Source organism: Elephantulus edwardii, unplaced genomic scaffold, assembly GCF_000299155.1.
Source record: "Elephantulus edwardii isolate Elephantulus edwardi_28Jun2011 unplaced genomic scaffold, EleEdw1.0 scaffold00215, whole genome shotgun sequence".
In the NCBI taxonomy this organism is placed as follows: domain Eukaryota; kingdom Metazoa; phylum Chordata; class Mammalia; order Macroscelidea; family Macroscelididae; genus Elephantulus; species Elephantulus edwardii.
The window spans coordinates 3,472,157-3,498,174 of record NW_006399965.1 but is presented as its reverse complement, the minus strand read 5'-3'; the positions used below and the strand labels follow the sequence as shown (position 1 = coordinate 3,498,174).

Sequence of the window (26,018 nt, the reverse complement as noted above, 5' to 3'; positions counted from 1 at the left end):
TGATTAAGTATTAAAAGAAGATGGAAAGAATATACTGAGTCTCTGTATTGAAAGGAATTGGCAGACACAGAAGAATTTCATGAAACAATAAAAAACATAATTAGCCATCAAAAATGCCACATAGCACAGTCCTGCTCTTACACACATGGCTTCACTGAGAATCAAGATCAACTTGACAGTAACTGGTTGTGATGGAGTACCCTACATAGTTTCCTTATTTATACTGCTTATTGTCTTTCTCTTCCACTGATGTATAATCTGCATACAGGAATAGATTCGTGTCCGCTTTGTTAACAGATCTATCTTCTACTACCTGCGGCAATGATGGGTGTGCATTTAAAAAAAAATTGTTGACTGAGTAGATGAATCTTGTTTAAGTCTCAGTGGAACTAATGTTCCAATGTCCATGAATACTAAGCTCAAGTCTCCCTTTATTGAAGGATGTCAGATGTAACTAATACCTCTAACCATGTTCTGTTAGCTTAAGACTGGGAGGAGGCACTTCTGCTGGGGTAATTATTGGTATGAATTAACCCATGCATTGTACATTACCTTTTACAGAAGGCCTCCAGGTATCTGGGATTGAACTTGCCCTTCAGACAACACAGCGGAGCCTTTTGTGGACAGTAGGACTCTTGTCACCTGACCTAACTACAGCAAAACACTTATGCTTCCAAATACAACATGGAGTTTTCTCATAAGAGTTCGTAAGTATAGAAAATAGAGATCTTTAAAGCAGAGTGAAAATTACTTATTGCCACTAGAATGTTGGCTTCTTGATGTATTTTCTTTTCCAAACCAGAAGAAGGAAACCACTTTACACATAGTGCTCCCCATCGTGCGTAGGACCAGATCAAAGAAGCAATGGCAGATCGGGCCTCTCTTCATGGAAGTCGGTTCTAAAGTGTTACTTTATATGGGTGCCAAGAAAGTATGTGGAACTCTGGGGCTTAGTGACAGCTGCCAATGAAGGGTACACAGTTTGAATCCACCAACTGATCCATGAGGAAAAAGATGGGCAATCTCCGCCTGTTCACCTCACTGCCTCAGAAAACCTACTGAAAGGTCAGCATGGGTCAGTTCTGACTCTGCCATTCACAACAACAAGAAATTAAGAGAGGTACAATTGGAATATTTCACAGGTGAAGTTACGGATCTGCCCTTATTAAACCTTTGGAACTCTCAGTTGAACTTTCTAATTAGAGATATTCACTATACAAAGCTAGAAGATTCACAGATATCAGATAACGGTAAAAAAAACCAAAATAAGTGTGGAAATTAGAACACTGATTTTAGTCAGAACAACAGATGTCTGTCCACAGGCCATTAAATTTCTATCACTCTGAGAAGGAGCATAAAACAAAACAAAACAATCAACACCAAAACCCCAGCATTCTTTAAAAATGTGATCTTGACAAGCCTCCGGATTTGCCAATTTTCAGGTGATAGCATTTTGCTGAACAAGATGTAGAGATAAAGAAAACTGGACACAAAAATATGGTTCATAAAATAAAACTAAATTATTCACAATCACAGACAGAAAGTGTCTAGGAGCAAAGAAGATATTTAAAATTTTAACTGTATTTTCTTTTATGCAAATGTGTTACATTTTTGCAACCATAACCATATTAATTAGCGTCATTTAAGAGAACTAATGTGAGATATGAAAAAAAATGAGTGATTAATACAAATGATAGTTTTTCCTTTCCAATTCAAGTGGAATCTCACCCATCTTGTTACTTTTAAAGGACGTTAAAATCAAGAAAAGAGTGTCTCCCAAGACTGGCCCTACCATTAACCTTCTGTCCACTTTGAAAATAATGTCAACTCCCTTCAGCACCTGCAGACCAGGCATTATAGACCACAGAAGACAGTGAGCTGTCTTTAACAATGTAATAATGAATGCATGGCAATGATACACATCAGAACCATTTCCACAAAATGTATCTGCTTTTAGATATCAGATTCTTGATATCAAGAGGACTAGCTGGGAAGTAATACTTGTCTATAGACACGATTCTAAATCTTGTAAAAGATGATTGTTTCGTCCACAACTGGTAATCATGCAGCCGCTGTGGGAAACAGTTTGATGAGGCCTCAGAAGTTAAACATAGGACAGGGATAAGAGCCAGCAATCCCAGCTCTCGGTGTGTATATAAACAAAAGAGGCAAAAACAGGAGTGCTGGCAGAATTCTGTCCACTAACACTGACTCCAGCACTTTGCACAGTGGAATGACCTAAACACTTATTAAGAGATGAATGGATAGGCCTCTCTTCTCCATATTTCAAGGAAGAGGCCCGTCCCTTTGGGGATGTAACTCTCTAATAAATCTATCTTTACTATTTTACCCTCAAAAATAGAAGAAAGAGATGTCTAGTGGATAGACAAGATATGGCAGATACAGACAATAAAGAGAAATGAAATTCTAACACACAACATATGTGAACCTTATAAACATGCTGAGTGAAATAAGATACAAAAGGTCAAATATTGTATGATTCCATTTCTATAAAATAGGGAAAGATGGAGCTCAAAAGTTATTAGGGATCACGTGTGCTATTGCTGACCGTTCTGAAAGGGGACCTCAACACAAACCCCTGGAGAGAGTGGAGGTGAAATGTACAGCTAACTAAAACCACACAAAAAAGACCACATTTGCTGGTCTGCTACAGCCATCAGGACCTCCAGGCCAGCAGCGCCTTTAACCACTCTTCAGACAGGAACTCAACTGCCAGCCAAAGCATGGACAAGCCTGGAGGTGACCATCACACACGAAGGAACTCACACCACTCAGCAATCAGCCATACAAGCCAAACGGCAGCTTTTGCCCAAGAGAAAGCTCAGAAATAACAAATGTTGGAGAGGGTCTGGAGAAACTTGAACCTCGATTCCTTTTTGGTGAAAATGTTCAGTGGCAAAGCTGATGTAGAAGGCAGTTTGGTAGCCAGCAAAAAGTTTAACAGAAGGGAGCTCTGGTGGCCTAGTGGCAAGAAGCAGCACAGTAATCCCAGAGGTACGCGGTTTGAATCCACTCGATGTTCTGCTGGAGAAGGAGGGGCGGTCTCCTCCTGTACCAGTCAGATCCAATTTGACGGTACACAAAAAAATAATGAATTAAATTTTTTTAAAAGTTTAACAGAGCACTAATATGTGACCCAGCAGTTCTACTCAGGTATATAGTACTCAAGAGACTTGAAAGCAGTGATGCAAACAGAGACAGATCCACAAATGTTCACTGCAGCATTAGGCAAAATAGCCAAACCGTGGAAACAAACCAACTGTCAAGCGATGGATAAATGGGCATACAGAAGGCAGTATATACATACAATAGAATTCTGTTGTTGTTAGGTATCCTCAAGTTGACTCTAACTTGTACAGAATGTGTTAAGAAAACACAACTTAGTTCCTTATATACAGAAAGGAAGTCCCGATACAAGGTACATGTGCGAACCTTGAATACACATTGAATGAAATGAGCCAATCACAAGAGAACACATTTTTAAAAAATGAATAAATAAAAGAACAATTCTTGTATGTCCTCACGCACATAAAATATGAAGAATAGGGGAATGGATAGAGGTGAAAGTTTATTAGTGTTTACCAGGGGTATGGAGTCAGAGACAGAAGAAGTCACCGTTTAACAGTAAATATCTATTAATGATGATGGGGAATTCGGCAGTGATTATGGTGAAGGCTGAACATCAGGATGAATGGAATTGATGCCACTGAACTGGCAAATGCTGTACATATACATGCACACCAACAGGCACCACCTATTTTTTAAAAAGAAGACTAAAGAAGAAACTCATGTCGAGAAGAGGTTTATAAATCCTCTCTACTGCAGAGAATCCTGACAATATTTTCTCAGAAAGAAGCACGCATCCCAGAGAAACAAGTCTGTGTGTGGCTAGAGATGTGCAAGCTAGCACCTCATGTAGCCCACAAGATAGTAGGATGGTGTGGAAGACCAAGACAGAATTGTGAACAAATACAATGACTATTACGCATTATATTTTATCCACTCCAGTACGCACTGAAGTTCCTTTATCTGTGGATGTCACCGAGCCAGGCCATGGGGCTTTTCTTCCGTGGGCTGAGAGCACCCCAGAATTGTGGTTAGGTCCTGACGAGTCAGCACTAACTCACGGCTGACCCTCCAGGGGGGTTTCAGAGACAGTAAACCACACTGGAGGAGCTGCACATCTTCTCTGTGGAGAAGCTGATGGATTTGAACCACATGCCTTTGGGCTGGCAGCGTTGCTCCTTACCACTAGGCCACCAGAGCCTCCGTAAATCCAATCACAACTGAGCTTTAAAAACAGCAGAGTAGACACAGTTGACATTAGCTCTTTGCATTGGAAACAGACAAGGAAAGACCTGTTTCTAGAACTAAGGATTTTGAGTCTTCAAAATAGCAAGAAAATCAGTTTTGTTCTTTGAAGGCCACCATGTATAGTATCTTGTATTACAACAGCACTAGCTAATCAAGACATTGGTTTCTGCAGCTATAACTTGGTGTTTGTAATAGATTTGTCACATGAGAGGAAACTAAATGGGTTCCTGTAACAGTCCTTCTAACCCCAAGACCCCAGAGTCCTTGGCTCAAACATCCAACAAACATATGAGTGCCAGCAAACCACATAAAAGGTAATTGTAAAATACAATATTATTTTTGCACTACAGCTATCCTACTTGTACTTCCGACACGAGCAGTCTAGAATCCCATTCATACTGGAAGACAGTGAAGGGAAGGAGTGCGGTCAGGTCTGTGACTTACATAATGGAGCTTGAACTTGCACTCGTCTTCAATTTCATCTGCACTGTCCTCATCGGACACTTCTCCTTCCTCTGCCTCGTCTCCAAGGTGATAAGGCAACTTCTTGCCCTGAAATGGAAGAGATCAGCCCATGTGAAGATGAAAACGTAATGTGGTATATGTTGTTTGTTGTTATGTGCCATAGAGTCGCTTGCGACTCATAGTGACCCTATGTACAACAGCCCTAAACTCCACTCTGTCCTGTGCCAATCACAGTGCCTCTGACACTCCCATCCCGATTATCCCAGTCACTGAATCAATCTACCTCATAGCGGGCCTTCCTCTCCTGCGCTGTCCCTCCACCCTCCCAAGCATGATATCCCTCTCCAGGGACTGGTCCCTCCTCACAACATGTCCAAAGTATGTTAGATGGAGCCTCAGAATCTTTGCCTCCAAGGAGCCACCTGGTTTAACCCTTTCCAGGATGAATCTGTTTGTTTTCCTAGCAGTCCATGGTATTCTCAATACTCTTCTCCAGCACCACAGCTCAAAGGCATCAATTCTCCTTCTGTCCTCCCTGGTCATTGTCCAACTCTCTGATGCATAACAAGTGATTGCGAAGACCACAAACCCTGGTCGTAGAGTGGTTGACTCGCACGACTGCTGAGTGACAGGTCAGCACTCACGCCCACAGTTGCTCATGGGAAGAAAGAGAAGTTGGTGTGTGTCTGGGAAGATTTACAGCCTCGGGAACTCTGTGGAGCAGCTCTGCTCAGCGGTGTCACCACCACAGGGAATTAACTCCACAGCCGTGGGTTCGGCTTTGACCTTGGCTAGTCATGGCCTCACACTGACAAAAAGACACGGATTCTGAATTAGGAGTGAAAGAAAGGAAAAGCGAAATTTCAGGAAGAGCAATTTGTATTACTTTTAAATAAATATAATTAAGTAGTAGTGTTTAGAAATAAAGCTCACACGAGACTTTTTAGGAACTTATGATTCATCACAATAAAAATCGCCTCCAAGCCATTATAAACCCGGTACGAGTGGCTTGTTCTTCCTGGAGGTTCACCAGGCTCTTTCACTCAGATCTGCCCAGGGTTTGACCAGCCCCTCCTTTCAACATGAGACCCTCCCCAGCTCACACTCTTCTCAGGACACTCAAGCCCCACCGACCAACACACAGTTCTCACAACGCCATAGTAAGACGTTAGAATTGGACGTGCAGAAGCCCTCACTTGTTGTTGTTAGATGCCACTGAGTCAAGTACGACTCACAGCAACCAGATGGACAGATCTGAGCCTCGCCTGGACCTTCCTCATCATCTCTGATACACTCGAGTCCATTGTGATAGTCACTGTGTCAATCAGTCTTGTTGAGGGTTTTCTCTTCACTGACCCTCCACCTTCCCAAGCACGATGTCCTTTCCCCCCGGCTGGTCCCTCCCAACAACATGCCCAAAGCACGTGAGGCAAAGCTTGCCATCACCGTCTCTAACGAGACCCTCAGTAGCTTTTCTAAAAGTACAGGGTCTGAGTACATTATGCTGAGTGAACTATCTCAGTCACAAAGGGACAAATACTGCATGGTGCCACTGTTGTAGAATGGGTCTGACATCAGGGAGGGGGTATGACAGAAAAAACTGGATAAATTATGTATATTGTATTGAAACAGATGAGGGAAAGAACAGAGTAGAAGTGATATATGATTGAGTATTATGGTTAGCACAGGAATCCAGAATTAAGGTTGCATAGAGAAGTGTACTCGGGGTGGGGGGGGGGAGGGATGTGGGAATTGTATACTAATGAAGTATTTTATATTTCTTTCTTTCTTCGGAGGGGGAAGCAAGCTGGTGGGGAGGGGTGGGCAGGGAGAAAATTGCGGCAATGAATGAATGGAAATCCAAAACCTCTGTAAAAAAAAAAAATTTAAAAAAAGGGGGGGAAGATGAAAATAGTAAAAAAAAAAGTACAGGGTCTGGTTAGGAAAAAATGGTTATATAGTTATCAAAGATGACGACATAACCATTGTGTTGGTGGTATTTTGTCCTTTGTTTACCAATTTACACTGAGAAAACATTAATAAGCAAAAAGTGGTCACATTGCGCAAAGCCCAGGGACACTTACAAACAGAAAGATAACTGCATCGGAGATGGAACAGGAGTATCTTCTAGAGAAAGGGGGCCAGTGGCACATGGAAGCAAAACTTGGCAGTCTGCTTCTAGAAAGATCACAGCCAAGAGAATCCTACAGTGGAGCTCTGCTCTGTATGACCGGTCAGTACACAAACCCAAAGCTGGTCCTCGGAATAGAGATGAGACACTGTGCTTTAGAGAGGCTCACAGCCAGGGGGCGCTGTGCGGCAGGGCTACTCTGGGTAGAAAACACCCCAACAGCATCCAGTAATCACAGCAGCTTCTAAAGGAGGAGACCTTGGGGGGCGCAAGTGATAATGAGCGGAAGGGTTAGCGGTTCAAACCCACTAGGAGGAGCCTTGGAAGACAAGCCTGGGCATCTGTTTCTTTAAAACCAAACCCACTTACCCACGTAGGGTGGCCATGAGTCAGATGCAGCAGTGGGCTTAGCTGAGATATATGTTCTAAGAGATTGAGTGGGCATGGAGACCCAGGCTCCAAGGCTAAGTAGACAAGGCCACTGGGGTGAGTAGTCTCTAAAATGTCTCACAAGGTTTTCACACTGGGGGGTGTGTGTGTAGGTGCTGTCAAGTCATAGATGACTCATAATGACCCTATGAATGAAAGGCCTGAGCACTGTTCATAGAGTTTCCAGAGGCCAAGCCATTTAGGAAGTGGATGCTGCTCCTGCTTCCAAGCCTGTTTTAATCGGGAAGCTCCACCAAACACTGTCTGCCGTGGGTAACCATTCTCACATTTGGCACATCAGTGTCACAGTGTTTAGCTTCACAGCAACCAGAGTTACCTCTGTACAGCAAATGGACAGACCAGTGCTATGTCACCTAGAAGAATGTTTAAAAAAAAAAACAACTATTAAGCCACCGCATGCCTTAAATCCTAGGCCAAGCCTCAAGGGCCTCACTCCTGGGGGGAAGAGCAGTCCTACACATCAAAGACAAGCCCAAAAAAGCACACGATCCCAAAAAACTTGCGATTACTTGTGCACACCATGTTCAGGCAGCAAGAAGTCACAGAAACCCTGTGGAGTTATACAGGAACAACATGGCCACCTTTACGTGTGTGTGTGTGTGTGTGTGTGTGTGTGTGTGTGTGTACATACATACACACACACACACATATATATTTATATTTACAAAACAATGTCACCTCTTTCTAGATATCACTGAGAACAAGCCATTAATAAGACACTTATTCTACAAAGTAACATACTATTTTATGTCTTATTGATCATGCTTTGAAAGATGCAGGGTGGGCAAAAGAGAGGAAGACCCTCAATGAGATGGACTGACACAGTGACTGCAGCAGTGGGCTCAGGGGTGTCAGAGACGGTGAAGATGGCACGGGACAGCACAGGGTTCAGGTCCGTTGTTCATAGGGTCATTATGAGTCATACTCGACTCCACAGCAGCTAACTACAGCAATCACATTTGAGCTCATTCCAGCTCACATACGCACTCCCCTGGCTTTCTGAGCCTAGACATCTTCACGGGAACACATGTCTCATAATTCTCCCACAGAGAAGACAGTGGATTTCATCACCACCCTTTCCACGAAAGCCCAGTACACAACCAGGGCTCGTGGTTGAGACATAAAACCCTAAAAATGAGTTTCTATTTCTTTCTTTTAGGTTCGATTAATGATATAGTTATGGTAATACAGTGGCACTAGAAATAATCAATTGTGTTGTGATCAGACATATTCAGGAATATATAGAGATACAACATCCTTTATTAATTCACAAACGATTTAGGGAGAGTCAATTTTATCTTGAGCACACTGAAAATCATGAAGACAGACATACACACAAACATTTAAAATACAGTTAACAAAAACTCCTTTGGGGGCTTTATTTTTCAAGGATCAAAGCTGATATATATATATAATTTTTTTTTCTCATATTCATCAGATCACAACCAACTAGGGAGTTAGAACCATCAAGTGATACAGATGGTTTGGATATCACTTAGAATAGAAAGTAGGAGGGGTGGCGAGAGAGTAGAAAGAGCAGGCAGGACCATCGGATTTCAATTTCCCTTGATTCAGGTCAGAGGATGAGAGGCTAAAAGAGAGCTGCTTCCTCAAGGGCATTCACAGATCACCCTCATTTTCCATTTTTTAAAAATATGATTAAAATGACCAGGAAATTACAATGTGTAACAGTGTACTCATGACAGTATCTCAAACCCATATAATGTATAACACAACGTGCAAAGTCCAGTGACATTACGGACTTTAGTTAATAATCATGTGTGATGGTTAAGGAATGCTGGTTAAGGAACATAGTTAAGAGCTTGACTTCTCACCAGAATGCCAGGGGTTCGGACCCAACAGCCTCTTCACAAAAGAAAGATGAGGAGTCTGCTTCCAGCGAGATTTATCAGCCTTAGAAACCACCTGGGCATTTCAGGGGCACGATGAGATGGGATCAATCCAATGGCTAAGGATTTTTGATTTATTGTGCTTTCCCCTTCCCCAATATTAGTTAGTAAATTTTAATAAATGCATAGCACAAAATGCAAGATGTTAATGACAGGACAAACAGTGTAAGAAGTACAGAGAGGGGGGAAAAAATCTCTCCTTTTTGTACCATTTTTCTAAAAGCCTAACACTGCTCTAAGAAAACAAAGTCTAATACATATGTATACATACACACGTACACACACATGTGCACACGCACTTAGCTGTGGTCCTGTAGATATGAAAACACGACTTAGATCTCTTCTTGGGATCTCTTTCTGGTCTACATGATATTTTATGCAGAATGTGTACATTAGATTTAGCATCTTTTGGCTGTAGTATCCAGAAAGAACCCGAGAGACTAGGACTACTTGTGGTGTCTGGCCGCTTTAAAACCAGGAAAGGGTGAACTAGCTAAGAGCCTATGGAAAATGAGTAAGTTCTCTATTGGTTCTGGGAAGTATGTCTCTGTGTGTGTCACAGTTATTAAAACGCACAGCTTGCCACTCTGCACAGCGTTAAGTAGCCAATCAAATGCAATATTTTGATCGAGAAACATAGAAAAAGAGGTTCCTTTAGATAAATGAATCCCTCGACTTTGCTTCGGATAGGAATAAGCTGATCCATGTTGACAGAAATCTTCCTCTGGCAAATGGATCTCAGGTGCCCTTGAAGTACTTGCTGTCTATGTGGCTGTCAGTCCTTCCAGCGAGTGACAGCCTCGGACATTTTGGCTCTGATTTCCTCTGCTGACCATAAACCCTACGACACTTCTGCCAAATGACCCAAAATTCATCCAGGCAGAAAGTGATTCAATTAGTTCGTGTCAAGGATCCTCTGTGACTTCCACTGTCTGAAAGGGAAGGGTTTCAATCGAATGGACTTCCTCTCATTTAACCTCTGACTGTGGGCTAAAGACCACTGCAGAGACGTGGAGGGACAAATACGGTACAAGACCATCAGTGTAACTAGTAAAACATGTATGCGGATCTCAGGGAGGGAGGGGTAGTCATGGAGTCGCATGGTTGATGGGTGGAGGGGAGGTGAGTTAGGGAGGTAGGGGAGATCTGACATGAGGTGCAATGGACACAAACTTTGTAGGTAAACCAGTGTAAAATTAAAAAAAAATAATAATTGCAAGAAATAAAAAAATATTAAAAAACTATGGTATTCATCCTCGCAAGAATATGGAAATAGTGCAAATGTCCAACCACAATCAAATGGATTGAGAAATTATGGTACATTCACTCAATGGAACACTACGCAGCATGCAGGAGCAATGGTTTTATAAATTACTACCTAACTTGGGAGGGACTGGAGAGCATTATGCTGAGTGAAGTAACTCAGTCACATAAGGACAAATACTGTATAACACTATTATTGTAGAATGAGTATGAGGACCCAAGGAAGAGGGAGGGTAGGGCCAGAGGGGTGAGGATGGGTCGGGGGCGAGGGTGGTTAATCAGAGGGTCACACAGTTTGATGGGTGGAAGGAGGGGGAGGTGAGTGAAGCAAATGGGAAAGATCCGGTATAAAAGAACAATGTACACAAACTTTGTAAATAAAACAGCATTTAAAAAACAAAATAAATAAATAAATTGAACCATTTACAAGGTTATAGAGGGGATATTTAGATTTGCTGGTGGCTTAATGGTAAGAAGTTGTGCTGCAATCCCAGAGGTATGCTGTTCGAATCCACCAGCTGCTCCAGGGGAGGACAGGCAGTCTCCTCCCATGTGACTTACTGCCTCTGAAAACCTGCTGGAAGGTCAGCTATGGGTTGGTTCCAACAACAAAACCAAAGTTAGCAATAGGGAATTTTGTTGGCATAGTGCTCAGGAATTGCCCTGCAAAAACCAAGGTAAGAAATCCACCAGCTGTTCACAGGAGAAAGGTGGGCAATCTCCTCTCATGCAACTTCCAGTCTCTGAAAACTCCCCAGAGGAGAGTCAGCTATGGGCTGGTTTCAAGTCAACAGTAACCACCCCTACAGCAATCACAAGGCAGGGGAAAAATCCACACACAACAAAGTTCACCACAAGGGGCTCCAAGCAGACCAACCTCACTACTATGCCTAGCATTATTTGCTTTTCTTTCTTTTCTTTTTTTCTTCAGAATGCTTGTAAACATACAGGTGACTTGACAACACTTCTTAGATGGATTCAGAGTCTATCATTTTCATGGAACTGAGAGCAAAGCAGGTTTTAGCAATGCCAAAGATGAACGCTTCACATTTTTTCACCGGCTGCCTTCCCGCATCTCAAAAAACTCATTGCTATAGAGTAGGAATCAACGCAGAGCTGACCCTCCCGTGGGCGTTTTAGAGGCTGAACAGTGAGCCGAAGGAGACTGCTCATCTATCTCCCATGAGCCACTGCTGGATCAAACCACCAGCAAGAAGTGTCCCCTTTGAATGACTAGTGCAACTCCCTACAGACTACATCACCGGAGCCCTCACACAGCCTTCAGCCAAGGCCTCCTCTGGGAAGTCTTCTCCTCTGTATGTTACATCAGTTCTTCTATACAGCAAGTTGCTATAACAACTTACCTACAAACAGCTCCTCCCAACCCTTTAATGTTACATAAATCTGCTCTCACTTTGAAATGACTGAATCAGTAGCAAATTCTTCATCACAAGCACCTTCACTTGATATATTTCAATCAGTGAAAAGTCATCAAGCCTTTAATTCACTAAGCAAAGATAAACAAAACAAAAAACTGCCCTCAAGTAGATTTAGACTTGGAGCAACCCTTAAGGTTTCCAAAGCTGTAAATGTTGTTAAGAGCAAATTTTTACTTTAACAGGTGAATCTTTGTCCAGTAGTAGATTTGAACTGCTGGTTTTTCAGTCAAGGATTCCTATTTTCTTGTATTTAAGTAAGACTCTATGAACAGTGCTCAGGCCTTTCGTTCATAGGGTCACTATGAGTAATCTACGACTTGATGGCACCGAGAGAGCTACGTTGGCCTAGTGGAAAGAAAGTTATGCTACCAAGCCCAACGTGGGTGATTTTAATCTGCAGCCCTCAGGCCTGGTTCAAATTGTTTTCCTGTCAAACATTCCTCTAGGTGGTATAGCACTGGACTGTGCATTGCTGTACAGAGGTAACTCATGGTTGCTGTGAAGCTAAACACTGTGACACTGATGTGCCAAACGTGGTAATGGTTACCCATGGTGGATAGTATTTGGTGGAGCTCCCCGAATAAAACAAGCCTGGAAGCAGGAGTGGCATCCACTTCCGAAATGGGTTGCCTCTGGAAACTCTGAACAGTGCTCAGGCCTTTCGTTCATAGGGTCGCTATGAGTCGTCTACGACTCAATGGCACCTAACAACAACAACAACAAATAAGAAGCAGGAGTGGCATCTACTTCCTAAACAACATGCCTCCAAAAATTCTATGAACTTTGATAAATGTCGATAGTTTTAGAGGGGCTTCAGGCCTTTTGTTCATAGGGTCGCCATGAGTCGTGCTTGACTTGAAGGCAATCAACAAGAAATTAAAAACACAAATCTGCACTGACTTTCTTACAAACATACATGAAGACCCACTTAGGAGCTGATCACATTTGTGATGGGGGCCTGGCTATATGTATACTCCATATAAGTAAAATATGAATAATAATAATAATAATTTGAATAATAATACCCTGTTAAAACAGTGTAAAACATCAAAGGTATTTTAGTGCATACACACAAAAGGAACTGGAATTAAGTAGATTTGCACAGTTAGCAATCAGAAAACACACTGGATCAGCCTTTGTGTCTAGTCTGTGAAGCAACAGGACTCACTGCAAGTCGTATGATCCCTCCTACAGAAAACCTGTTTATGAAATGTCATTCTATTCACCTGCTGCTCCTTGGCATACCCACAATTCCCCTGGGCCTGTGAGTCTGCATCCATGTTCCTTTTTGAAGCAAGCATTTCTCACCTACGTAGCCAAGGCTGATCAAGCATGAAGACTTTTTTTTTATAGTTATTGGAGCTTGAAATAGGAAAGAAAAATCTGAAAGAAATGCTTTCAGATATAAGGACCCTTCTCCTTCCCTCCAGACTGCCTCCTCCCCACACACACTTCTTTCTGGTGTGACCTATTAGACATTAAAATCGTAAACATTTTCTTATAGTATTGATGTTCTGACTTCATAAGGACAACTCCCAGAGCACACGGTGAGTCAATAATAAGCTTCTTTCCAAGGAATGACCATAAATATGTTGGCCTGTGGTGGTTAAGTAAATCTAGACTCTGTGTCATTGTTGATCCTAATTCCTAGTCTCTTGATGGAGTGAGGGCTTAGTTGATGGACAATGCCTTTATGGAGTTCCTTGAGGCGTTTACCTTCACTAGGATTTTGCCTTTCAAACTCTGAGGGCTTGGCAGCTGCTTGCACTCTCCTGTGTCTATGGAAGACAGGTCCAGCTTGTCCTGGAATATTCCCTTCAGGTACTGCGCAATTTTCCTTTGCTGCTGGACACTGCAGTGATTCTCAATGGACAATATAACCGGAAACCTGAGAAAAGAGCAACACATTCCGAAGGTATCAGACAAAGGCAACCTAGCAGAAGGTTTGCAGCATCATTCAGTACGCAGTGGGCTTTACGCAGTGCTTGACAATACTGTGATAACGGCAAGGACTAAAGTGCCTCTACAATGAGAAAGATTAGAGTTGCACTTATAAAAAGCTCCTCTGGAAAAGATACACTTTGCAATGCATAATGACTGAATAAAATATCAATTCATGTGGGCTGGCTTTACGGTTCCTATTTTATATCAGGGGAAAAAATAGCAAGCACATTACGTTTCTTTTAAAAGAGAAAAACTTGGGAGAGATAATTAGTCTAAAGAAGAAAACGTACACAATGTAATTGTGCCTTATTTGATCTAAAGTTTAGAAATATCTAAAAGACCACTGAATGAATGCTGTGAGGTACAGTTATTTTCCCCAGAAAAAAAAATATATATATATTCACCCCTTAGCTGGAAAATTATCACTGAGGATAAAATGACATAATTGAACTCTGTGTTTTCTAACCCCCATATCAGGCATTTCAAATCCTTTTTGTAAAATTATATATTAGTCTTCACTTAAAAAAAAAAAAAGTCCAGCATTCACTCAATCAACACATAAGAGTTTGTGCTGAGAATATGAAACTCATGTAAATGAGAACTCAAGGACAGACTGTGGAACTGGCGGGCAGGGCCGAAAAGGAATCAGGGCTGGTGATATGTCGATATTCTTCCTCCGTTCTTTCTTTTCTCATATGAAGTTGTGTCCAATTCTGGTTTACAGATTTCCTCCCCCCTTGTTTTACATGAGATATCTTCAAAGTTAATAAGTAATGTCTTCCCCCCCCCCAATTTAAACTGTATCCTTCCATATAGAGAAGGAAATTCTATTTGTGTGCTTCTGTGACAGCCACAAGGTCCATGATTATTAGGCTATGACCTTCTAAACTTGCATTCTGCCTTCCATAGTAAAAGCTGATGTCCAAGGTAAAATCAGTGATGAACCTTTGTGTCGGAAATTGGTTCAGTTATCTGCCTACACACTGCTTCCTACACCCTCACGTTGGCGTCATCCTGCCATGCCAGAAGGCACAGCATCAGCTGGCAGCCCTGAACTACCTCCGTAGCCACACCAGGAAGCATAAGCAATAAATCTATAAATGATCAATTCGTATAGGCAGTCAGTCTGCTAGGGAGCTCTAGGGACATAGTCTGTAGAGAGTTGTGCTGTTAACCAACAAGCCTCATCACTCTGGTAGTTCAAATCCACCAGCCTCCCCATAGGAGAAGGAAAGGCAATCTCCTCCTGTGATAATTACAGCCTCAGAAATCCAAGGGAGAGTCTGCCATGAGTTGTTCTCCTCAGCAATGAGCTTGAGTTTCAGATTATCGATACCTAATGATATTGGAAGGAGGTGCAACCAGAGTCTGCCTGACAGGCAAGAATGGCCGAACTTAGCCCCACTTAGTCAGGCACATGCTCGGGGTAAATCAGTAGTTGGTGAGAGACTTCATACTGGGAGAGGTAGAGAGTCAGAGGAGAAGACCTCAGTAAGATGGGCTCAAACGAGTCTGAGCATGAGAGAGATCCTGGAGGTGGTGCAGAACAGGGCAGGGCTCGGATCTGTTGTTTACAGGGTGGTTATGATTTAGAATCAACATAAAGGCTGAAAAACAATGATGCTTGACAAGCAATTAAAACCCACCAGCTTCTCCTCCAGAGAAAGAGAAACAACTTCCTCTGATTTACAGCCTCTGAGAGCCAGCTGGAAGGTCAACTAGGACTCGATTCCAATTCAAGCGCACGTAACAACAGTGCTGCTTGGTCTAAGACAGCGCTTCTCAGCTTGGGATCTGTGCCCACTGTCACCATCGCCAGTCCCTTCCAGGGGTAGTCTGACAATGCTTGGAAATCATTTTGGTGGTTACAAAACTTAGAGTGTGGATCTCTGAGCACCTCTAGATAGAAACGGATAGCCATTGTGTGAGGCTCAGGACAGGCTCTGAAGGAGCTGACCAAAAGATCAGGAGTTTTAAGGGTGAGAAGCTTTTATAAAAGAATAAAATTAAAATTTGAAAAAGATAAAGACAGAACTTTTAAATGTGCTGAGCAAATTTCTTGTCTTTATTTCAAGTGTCTTTCTCCTGAAGGTTCTCAAACTTAAACAAAACATTGTCAAGTCACTAGGGGCTCTTACAAAGCTCATAGACAGCAAGGGTGTTTTCATCAGCCTATTTCAGGTTGTGATTGTTTTTGGTGCCATCAAGTTAACAATGACTCATAACAACTGTTTGAGCTATGGGCCTAAACCTTGCCTTCCCCTGTGCCGTCCTCACAACCTTTGTCATTCTTCAGTCCCCTGTTGCTGTTAAAGTCACTGTGTTAATCCTCCTTACTAAGGGTCTTCTGCTCTTTCTCTGACACTCCACTCTTGGAAAATAAAGGTAAAATTACTACTTCAGTCTGGATAAATCAGTTACCAGAGTAATGCGAGCCTGCCAGAGTTTAGTACTCAATGTTCTGCCATGTGAATGATATGTAAACTAAACTTAAAACCCAGCAAGAGTCTCTCATTAGAACAGAAGTTTAACCACATGATTAGTTAATGAGGAGAAAAGTTTTCCATTTTAATGATAAAATTTATGTAACATTAATATCACATCATTAAAATTTTAACTCACTTCTTTGAATTCAAAATAAAATTTTAAAATATCTAGTGTATTGTAAACACAATTGTTAGAAATTAATAAGATATAGCCTTTCATTTTCTGTGAGTTTATATTCTTTTTTAATTTAATTTTATTATTTGTGTGTGTGTGTGTGTGTGTGTACCATCAAATCAGAGCTGACTGGTACAGGAGGAGATTGACCCTCCTTCTCCAGCAGAGCATCTGGTGGATTTGAACCGTGCAGCTCTGGGATTGCAGTGCAGCTTCTTGCCACTAGGCCACCAGAGCTCCTTTGAGTTTATATTCTTTTTTGTTTGTTTAAATTTATTTTATTAATATTAATGAACATTTACAGAGATTTTGGATTTTCATTCATTCATTGTTGCACTTTTTTCTTTACCCCCCCCCCCTAGTTTGCTCCTCTCTTTGAAAAGCAAAAGATAAGCTTCTTTGTTGGTATGAGTTTATATTCTTAAAGACTTAAAATAGATGAGGGACTGAATAATTTAAAAGCAATGTATGGTAGGGTATTATGGTTATCACAAGAGTCCACAATAAAGGTTGCACAGTGGAATGTACTTGGGGCGGTGGGAGGGGTGCGGGGGGATTGTGTACCAGGGAGGGAGCCTTTATTTTACTTTTGAAAGAGAGGAGTGAACTGGGGGGCGGGGGGAGAGGGCTGGGCGGGTAGAGAAGTGCAGCAATGAATGAATGGAAATCCAATTCTCTGTAAATGTTCATTAAAATTATTTAAAAAAAAAGATACTATGGAACAAGTAGGAAATATTTACTTCCCAGGAGATTCCTAATAGTAACTTCTTTGGGAAAGATTAAAATTATTCAATAAGCAATGATATTTTAGTAAGCATTGAGGTCCCACATAGTATGATATGAATCTTGTATAAGACTATTAAGCAATGGAACGAAATTTTCTCCTTACTCTCTACATCTCAACTTGTAAGTAAACACTATTAAAGCATATAAGGTCCTAAAGAGCAAGGATATCAGTATAAAGACTAAGATGTTCTTGTTCCTAGCTGGGGTATTTTCAGTTATTCTGTATGCATTTGGAAGTTGGACAGTAAATAAAGACTGCAGGGGGAAAAAAAGACTTAAAATAGAGGAAGGAAAAAATTTTTAGAGTGCTGACATGACAGAAAGGAGCCCTGGTGCCATAGTGCATGGCTTGTAAGGCTACTGCTACTATGACAAAGATTGATAGTTCTAATCCATCACCTACTTCTCGGGGAGAAAGACAGGCACTTTCCTCCCATAAGAATTTAAAGCCTTAGAAATCCAATGGAGGATTGTTAGGAGTTTCTTGTCAAGGCAAGAAATTAACGCAATGGCAGTGTGTTTTGGTTTGGTTTAAGGATATATGACAGAACTCAGGGATCTAAGAAACAAGAAAAGGGGCATAGAAATCAGCTGACGGCATCAGCAGATTTGCCAGAGCAGTAACGCGGTAGAATTCTGTAGTATGAACAGGAATTAGGAAGACTACATAGTGAGGAAAGAGGTTAAGGTAGAGAAAGTAGCATGAGTTAGGACAAGGACTTGTGAGAGAGCAAGGATCCCTGCGGAAGCGAAAAGACAGTCACCGAAAGCACACGAGGGCGAAGTTTGTGAGGAGAAACAGTGCAAGACAGATGACTCAGGAAGAGAAGGAAGAAGCCAGGCCTCCAAAGGGGTAGGACAAAAGTAAATATAGAAGTAAATATAGGAGTCTTGCAGTTCTCGGGGAGGATGCACCAAAGAGGAAGAGAAAATGGAGAGAAGGCAAGAAAGTCTAAATATGTTTAGTATATGATTAGGTATTTTTGTCATGACAGAATTCTGCATAGTGGAGTGGACTTGGAAGGAGGGATTGTATAACAATGAAAGAATTTTTCTTTTAGTTTTCAAAGAGAAGAGTGAACGGTGGGGGAGGTCAGGCAGGGAGAAAAGTGCAACAGTGAATGAATAGAAATCCAAAGTCTCTGTAAAGTTTCATTATAATTAATAAAACAAAAATGCTTAGGAATTGGATAGGCAAGAATGAGAGCACAGAGAATGATTACGAGTTTCTGTTTAAAGCAAAATGGTAATGTTGCCTCTTACTAAAAGCAAACTAAGTAGAAGAAGGTTTAGCAGAATGAGATAAGGAGCTAAGTCTGAATTGTAAGCTCCTTGACATCAGAACTCCGTTGTTTTTCCAGTGCTCTATCACCTCTGAGTATAGACATTTTAAGCTGCCAACCCAAAGGTACACGTTTCAAATCCACCAGCTGCTCTGCAGGAGAATCAACCCCCTACGAAAACCCTCTGGAGGGTCAGCTGTGAGTCAGTTCTGACTCGACAGAGCACAACAACTTTTAAGAATATTTTCAAGGAATCAATGTGCAAGAGAAAAGAATAAAGACTAAATGAAAGATTAGAAAGTGCAAATAAGGAACTCATATTATTTGTTCATGATGTTTTTCTGGTAGGAAAGGAGAGAAAGGGGTAGGACAAAAGTAAATATAGAGTTCAAGGAAGGGTGGATGGTCTTATAGTCATGTGTCATCCGGTGATATTCCACCTGTTTGGTGGAGAGTTTGGCTTCTTAGTGTTGCAATACTTACTCATTCTTCACAAACGCGTGCTTGTTGATGGTCTCCACCACATCTCTGAAGAGAATTTTTGAAGTGAGAGTATAACCATGGTGTACCACTGGTTCTCCATCTGGGCCATCCCAACAGTCAACTGTCAAAAACAGAACATCATGTCAACAACCCAATGTCACTGGTGTCAACTTAGATTTTCTGGAAATTCAAGATCATTGTTACAGTCACGGGAATAATCCACCTCATTGAGAACCTGCCAGTATTTTAACGTCTCTCTACATTTTCCAGTATTATGTCTTTTTCTGTTACAATCATGAAAAGGACATCAGAGAAAGAAATGGGTACTCTAGGATATTTATCATGACAGTAGGAGAATTGAAGATAATAAATTGTTCTTGAGAGCTTAGTAAACACTTAAAACTCATAACTAGGCACATATTTACCCAAAATTTTTCAGATTTGATCTAAATTCAATTAAGTATGCTTGAAGACCTAGTGGTATGTCTTAGAAGACTGCACCTTCATGGATAGGGGCAGTTAATCATAGGGTCGCACAATTTGATGGGTGGGTGGGGTGTGAAGGAAATGGGAAAGATCCAGTGGGAAAAACAATGTATATCAACTGTAAATAAATCAGTATAAAATAAAAATAATAAAATAAAATAAATAAAATAAAAAAAGAATAAACCTCCAACTTCTCTTAAAGTTAGGATGGTCTCTTATTAAGTTGGAGAGTGTTTTGAAATAGATTCCAGATTTGTTTTTATTAATTTTAATGAAAATTTACAGAGACTTTGGATTTCCATTCATTTATTGTTGCACTTTTCTCCCTGCCCACCCCCTCCCCCCCCAGTACACTCATTTCTCTGAAAAGTAAAAGTTTCCCCATATTATTGTCATGACAGGAGTCCAGAACGAAGGATGCATAGTGGAGTGGACCTGGGGGGGAGATTCCAGATTTTTTAATCATTGTTCACTTAATTTATTAAATGATTCTTTTTAATTTATTTGTTATGTTTCTATTAATTTGTCTCCTATTAATTTTAGTTCTAAAAACAACATTATATTTTAAATTAAAAATCAATAGTCCTGCCAAGATTTATGTAAATATGTGAAAATTAACCCTATAAAGTCTTCTTTTCTCATCTTGAAAAGACTACTGATAGTACCTGAATCATACATTTGTTTTCAGGTGCAATGAAGCCGACTATAACTGATCCGTAACACTGTGAGTAACAGATTAAAATCTTGCCTTATCCTGAAGCATTCTCATAATCTCTGCCCAAAGTCAGACCCACCGCTGCAGACACTGTGTCAATCCATCTCTTCGTGTGTCTTCCTGTCTTTGCCAACCCTCTACTTTTCCCAGGATAATAGTACTTTCCCAGGACTAGTAGCTTCTGATAACTTGCCCAAAGTATATGAAACAAAGTGCGCCTTCCCTGCCTCTAAGGAGAGCCCTGGTGGCACTTCGTCCAACAGAGATTTGTCTGTTAGCGGGCAGTCCATGGTATAGTCAACATTTTTTTTGCCAACACCACAATTCAAAGGCATCTTTGATCTTCCTTATTGCTTTGTGTACCTTTCACATGAAGTAACTGAAAATATCATCGTTTGGAGGAGGTCTTTATACTGATATCTTTGCCCTTTAGCACTTTAAAGAAGGCCTTAGCAGGAGTTTTGCCTAATACAACATTCTTAAATTTGAGTAAAGAAGAAATACATATACATTTGCTTAAGAGAGCTGTCTTGGTCTACTGGCTAAGGTGTTGTACTGGCAAAGGTTTGAACTCACCGGCTACTGCATGGGAGAAAGACTGACAACCTTCTCCCATGCAATACAGCCTCTGAAAACCCACTGGAGGGTGAGCTACGAGTCACTGACGACTCAACAGCATGTAATAACACCAACAAAGTGGCTTAGAACATTTAGAACACTGTCTGGCACATAATAACAACTACTATTCATGATAAAATCTCATTATCTACCAGCTAGAGAATAACAACCATTGATTGTCTTATCAATCTTGTATGGAGTTTGTCTTCCTTTGTTTTGTTTTATATGTATATACTCATTAAACTAATTTCTTAAAATAATACTTTTACCATGATCCCCCTAACTCCAAAGTTACTTTCTGCATGGGGCCATGTTTAACTATGTTTACCATGTTTAACACACTAGGCACTAAGTGAATATATACTAAATGTTTCCATATATTTCCTACAGAAACTTTTTACTTCTTCACCGTAAGGTCCTTATTTCTTGTGTTACATATCCACTCCCCAGACTCCCTTGCAGAGAAATGTAGGCTGAAATGATGCATATTACTTCCAGGTCCGGTTCATCAAAATCCTATGCAGTGCCATCCACGCACTCTGGCCTTCTGTCATGACTTTGGAAGTACTGTGTTAAAGATGGCATGGCCACAAGATAGAAAGACTTCAGCTCCTAAATTATTGCTTGAAATAGTCAACCACAGGCATACTCATTATAGACTTCACATAAAGGAAATAAATGTCATGATTATGAGCGTTTGAGGCTTTACTGCTAAGGAAACCAGTGTTGTCTTGATTAACATACTATGCTGGTTGTTGTATTAGGAGCTCTCGAGATGACAAATCTTATTTTCTCCTCTACCCAAACTCCTAGATTTATTCCTCGCCTTTGCAAGTTTTACCATACGCAATCCCATCTCCACGCCTTTGCCTCTATCACTTTTGGCCAACTGACATGCCCATTTTCATTTCACTCAGATAAAACCCAACCAAGGAGAAATTGGATGTCCTATAGAACTTGAAAATCCACAAGACCTCCCTTCTTCAGGTTGGGGATCACACATTTAAATATTAACAAAAGCCTAGCTGGTAAATGAGTAAAATAATGATGATGATAATAATAAGTAAAATAATGCAACAGAATACAACGTGATTAAATGTAATAAATGCTTCCTCATTGTCAAGTGTATATATGAATAATTATTACAACTATTATTCAAATATACACATCAATAGCTAAAGCCAAGGAGGAGGAAATGGGCGGATTTTACTAAATTTTGCAGATTGAAATTGACTGAACTAGCAATTAAGATGCATTAGTAATAGTTGGTGGCTGGGATGCAAAAGCTGGAGACAATGAAGAAGGAATGGCAGTTGGAAAGTACAAAATTCATGACAGAAATGAGGCTGGAAATTGAATGATTGAATATTGTATGCTCAATGATTTATTCATTGAAAATGCCTTTTTTAAAAAAACACGAACTATAACTTTACATATGGAGCTCACCTGATGGACTGCATAGGAATCAGATTGACTCTCTCTGTGGAAGGAATCATTGGAAAAACTCAACATCATCAGTCAACACTAGTTCAGGTGAGACTGTGGAATCAATTGCTCACGTATAAGTTCAAACTGAGGTGAAGAAATGAAAACACACCCAAGAAAACCAAAATATGACATTGAGTCTATCCCACCTGAATTTCAAAATCATCTCAAATATAAGCTTGAAAGTTTGGACATCAATGATTGATGACCACATGATCTGTGGGATGACATCCATGAAGAGAACAAAAGGTCAAATACAGAGGCAAAAGAAAAATAGATATCAGAAGAAACTCTAGAAATTGCATGGAAGAGTTGAGAGGCAAAAGCAAAGAGAACAGATGCTGAAGTAAAAGGTCTAACCAGAAGATTTCAAAGTACAACTCCAGAAGATAAAGCAAAGTATTATAATGAAATGTGCAGAGAACAGGATTCAGAATAAAAAGAACTTAGTTGGCATGTCTCAAGATGGAAGAACTGGAAATTCAAGCATCCAGTTGGATGATACTAAGGGAAAAATCTTGAATGATCTAGGAAGCATTAAAACAAGATGGAGGGAATACACAGAGTCACTGTACCAAAAAGAATTGGCTGACACGGAAATATTTCAGGAAGTACCAATGATGTGCTCACCAAGTTGTGCCAAGAAATCTGGAGTTGGCCAAATGAATGGAAAATATCCATATTGATTATCATTCAAAAAAAAAGGGGGGACACAACAGAGTGTGGAAATTATAGAACAAGGTGACTAATATCACAGACTACCAAAATCCTGCTGAAGTTTATCCAGAAACCACTGGAACAGTACATTGACAGAGAATTATCATAAACACAAGCTGGGTTTAGAAGAGGTTATGGCATGAGAGACATTCTTCTCAATGCCAGACGGATCTTGGCAGAAATCAAAGAGTAGAAGAGGAATGTCTGTGTTTCATTGACCATGCAAAGGCATTTGACTGACTGGATGACAATAAATTGTGGCTAACTTTGAGGAAAATGGAAATCCCAGAACATTTGATTGTGCTTATATGAAACCTATCCTCAGATCAGAGCAGGGAAACACTGCATAGTTCAAAATTAGGAAAGGAGTGTGTCAGGGATGCATCCTGTTTCCATAGCTTCTCAATCTATATGCAGAACAGATCATTTGGGAAGCAGGGCTTTATGAGGAGGAGTGTGGCATCAAGATTGGAGAAAGAGTCATTAATAACCTACATTATGCAGATAACACAACCTTGCTTGGCGAAACTAAAGAAGGCCTGAAGTGCTTGCTGCAGAAAGTCAAGGACTGTAGTCTTCAATAGAAATTGAAGCTTAACGTCAAGAAGACAAAGATTCTCACCACTGGACAAACTGGCAGCATCATGATAGATGGAGAAGAGAATGAGGTTGTTAGCAATTACAGCTTGCTCAGCTCTGCAATCAACACTCTTAATATCAGCAATCAGGAAATCAAAAGACGAATTGCATTGGAAATAATCTGCTGTCAGCAACCTCTCCAGAGTGCTGAAAAGCAACAATGTCTGTCTAGAGAAAAGGTGCCCCTAATCCAGGCCATGGTCTTTGCAATTACTTGTTATGCTTTAGAAAGTTGGACAATGACTAAGGATGACAGAAGAAGAATATATGCCTTCAAGTTGTGGTGCTAGACAAGAGTCTCGAACATACCATGGATTGCCAATAAAACAAAAAGGTCTATCTTGGAGAGGGTGAAATCAAATTTCTCCTTGGAGGCTAGGATTATGAAGCTCCATATCATATACTTTGGGCACTTGGCCAGGAGAGATGGAAGGACAGTGCAGGAGAGGAAGACCCCGGAAGAGATGGATTGATAGAGTAACTGAGGCAGTTGGGGTTGGTGTGTTGAAATCAGAATGGCTCAAGACACGGAAGGGTTCAGAGATGCTGTACTTAGGGTCACTATGTGTCACAGGTGACTCAACAGTATATAATAACAAACAATGGTACAATAAGTGTTCAATAATACTTAATACTGTTGAGTAGAAGATTCCTATGTGCTTTGTATATCACCCCAGAAGATATTTCCATCCTCCTTCTAAAATTAAAAAAAAACCACCTCCCATTAATCACTATGTTACCCATATTCTTCAAATAAGCAGTGGATGTTCAAATATTACTACCAGAATAATTGCAAAATGAGAAAACACTTTCAAGAATAATGTCACAGGAATGAGGGAGGGAGAACAAACTTTAAGAACTAAGATGCTGAAAGCTTTCCTGATTGAAGAACTGTTATCCTGGGTAATTTCTGATCCTAAATTGTAAACTATTATTTCGCTAATAAAACCCATGACCAAAGAGGAAGAAAAAAATCAAGATGCTGTTGAGAAGACCAAAGTTGTAGGGATATTATCCTACCATGTCATTTTGTTCCTTTTGGTCTAAAATGAGTCAGATGTATCAAAGTTATCATTCTCAGGGGGGGAAACAAAACAACATCACCCGCCTTTTTCTACAAAGTTGACATGTTGTATATTCTCCAGATACAAGTATGAAAAGTGTGAGGATATTTTTAAAGAAAACATATCTTCAGTTTATACTCTGAGCTATGACAGGGTTCCTCAAAACTGAACCAAAACCTTGCTAAAATTAATGCAAAGTAGAAAAGACAGTGCCCATGTCCATACAAAAATACCCAAATGACAAGAGTCAAGAAAGAAAGTGCTCTTTTGATAATATTGACTAGACAGGTTGAATATCCACAATCCAAAACAGTAGGTTCAAATGTGCATTTCTGACATCCAATGTCATCAACTTGTCTATTACAAAAAGATGACAACATTTGCAAGCTGTACTGCCATGTGTGGCGAGCTTCCAACGGAACTGAAGCTTCCTGTGAGGGAAGTGCTGTAAATAAATATATGTTGACAAGCTAGAAAGCCCTTAACGATGGCGTGGTTGTTGCTGTTGTTATATATTGAATCAGAACTTACTCATAACTGACCTTTCTATAAATTTTCAAAGGTTGTAAATCACACAGGAGGAGACTGCCCATTTTTCTCCCTCAGAGAAGCTGGGAGATTTAAACTGCAGGTTTTGGGGTGACAGCACAACTCCCTACCATGAAGACATTGATAGGACTTTCTCTGCCACCCTTCAGGAATTGCTATGCAGTCAATTCTAATTCATGGTCACTCACGGTATGTCAGAGTTGAGCTGTGTTTCAAAGGCTGGAAGTGGCAGATTTTTAAGAAGTAGATCACTGAACCTTTTACCCATGACACCTATGAGTGAACACAACCCTCCAAACTTTCCGTGAACAGCCAAGTAACTTAACATTTTTTCTACACTGGGATTCACATCAGACATTAGAGGCATCCAAAAATGCTCTGATAAAATTAGTTGACTCTGAAGGCTGGGCTGTAAATATGACAGCTTACAGAATGGAACTTAAAGACATTCCACCTCAATAGCATCCCGAGAGGTTGTTGTTGTTGTTATGTGCCATCGAGTTGTTTGCGACTCATAGCGACCCTATGTCCAACAGCCCTAAACCCTGCTCTATCCCATGCCAATTGCATTGCCTCTGACACACCCATCCCAATT

At 40.7% G+C, this 26,018-nt stretch overlaps 1 protein-coding gene across 1 annotated transcript in view; it reads right to left on the bottom strand.

Annotated features, from left to right (window-relative positions):
- PLCH1 (phospholipase C, eta 1) overlaps window positions 1-26,018 on the bottom strand; it is a 133,887-nt gene that overhangs the window by 53,993 nt on the left and 53,876 nt on the right. Inside the window, exons 7-9 of the mRNA XM_006897785.1 lie at window positions 19,151-19,271; window positions 13,710-13,881; window positions 4,780-4,887 (exon numbers count right to left, since the gene is read on the bottom strand). Coding sequence (XP_006897847.1) covers window positions 4,780-4,887; window positions 13,710-13,881; window positions 19,151-19,271 — 401 coding nt within the window. The remainder of the gene's footprint in view (window positions 1-4,779; window positions 4,888-13,709; window positions 13,882-19,150; window positions 19,272-26,018) is intronic.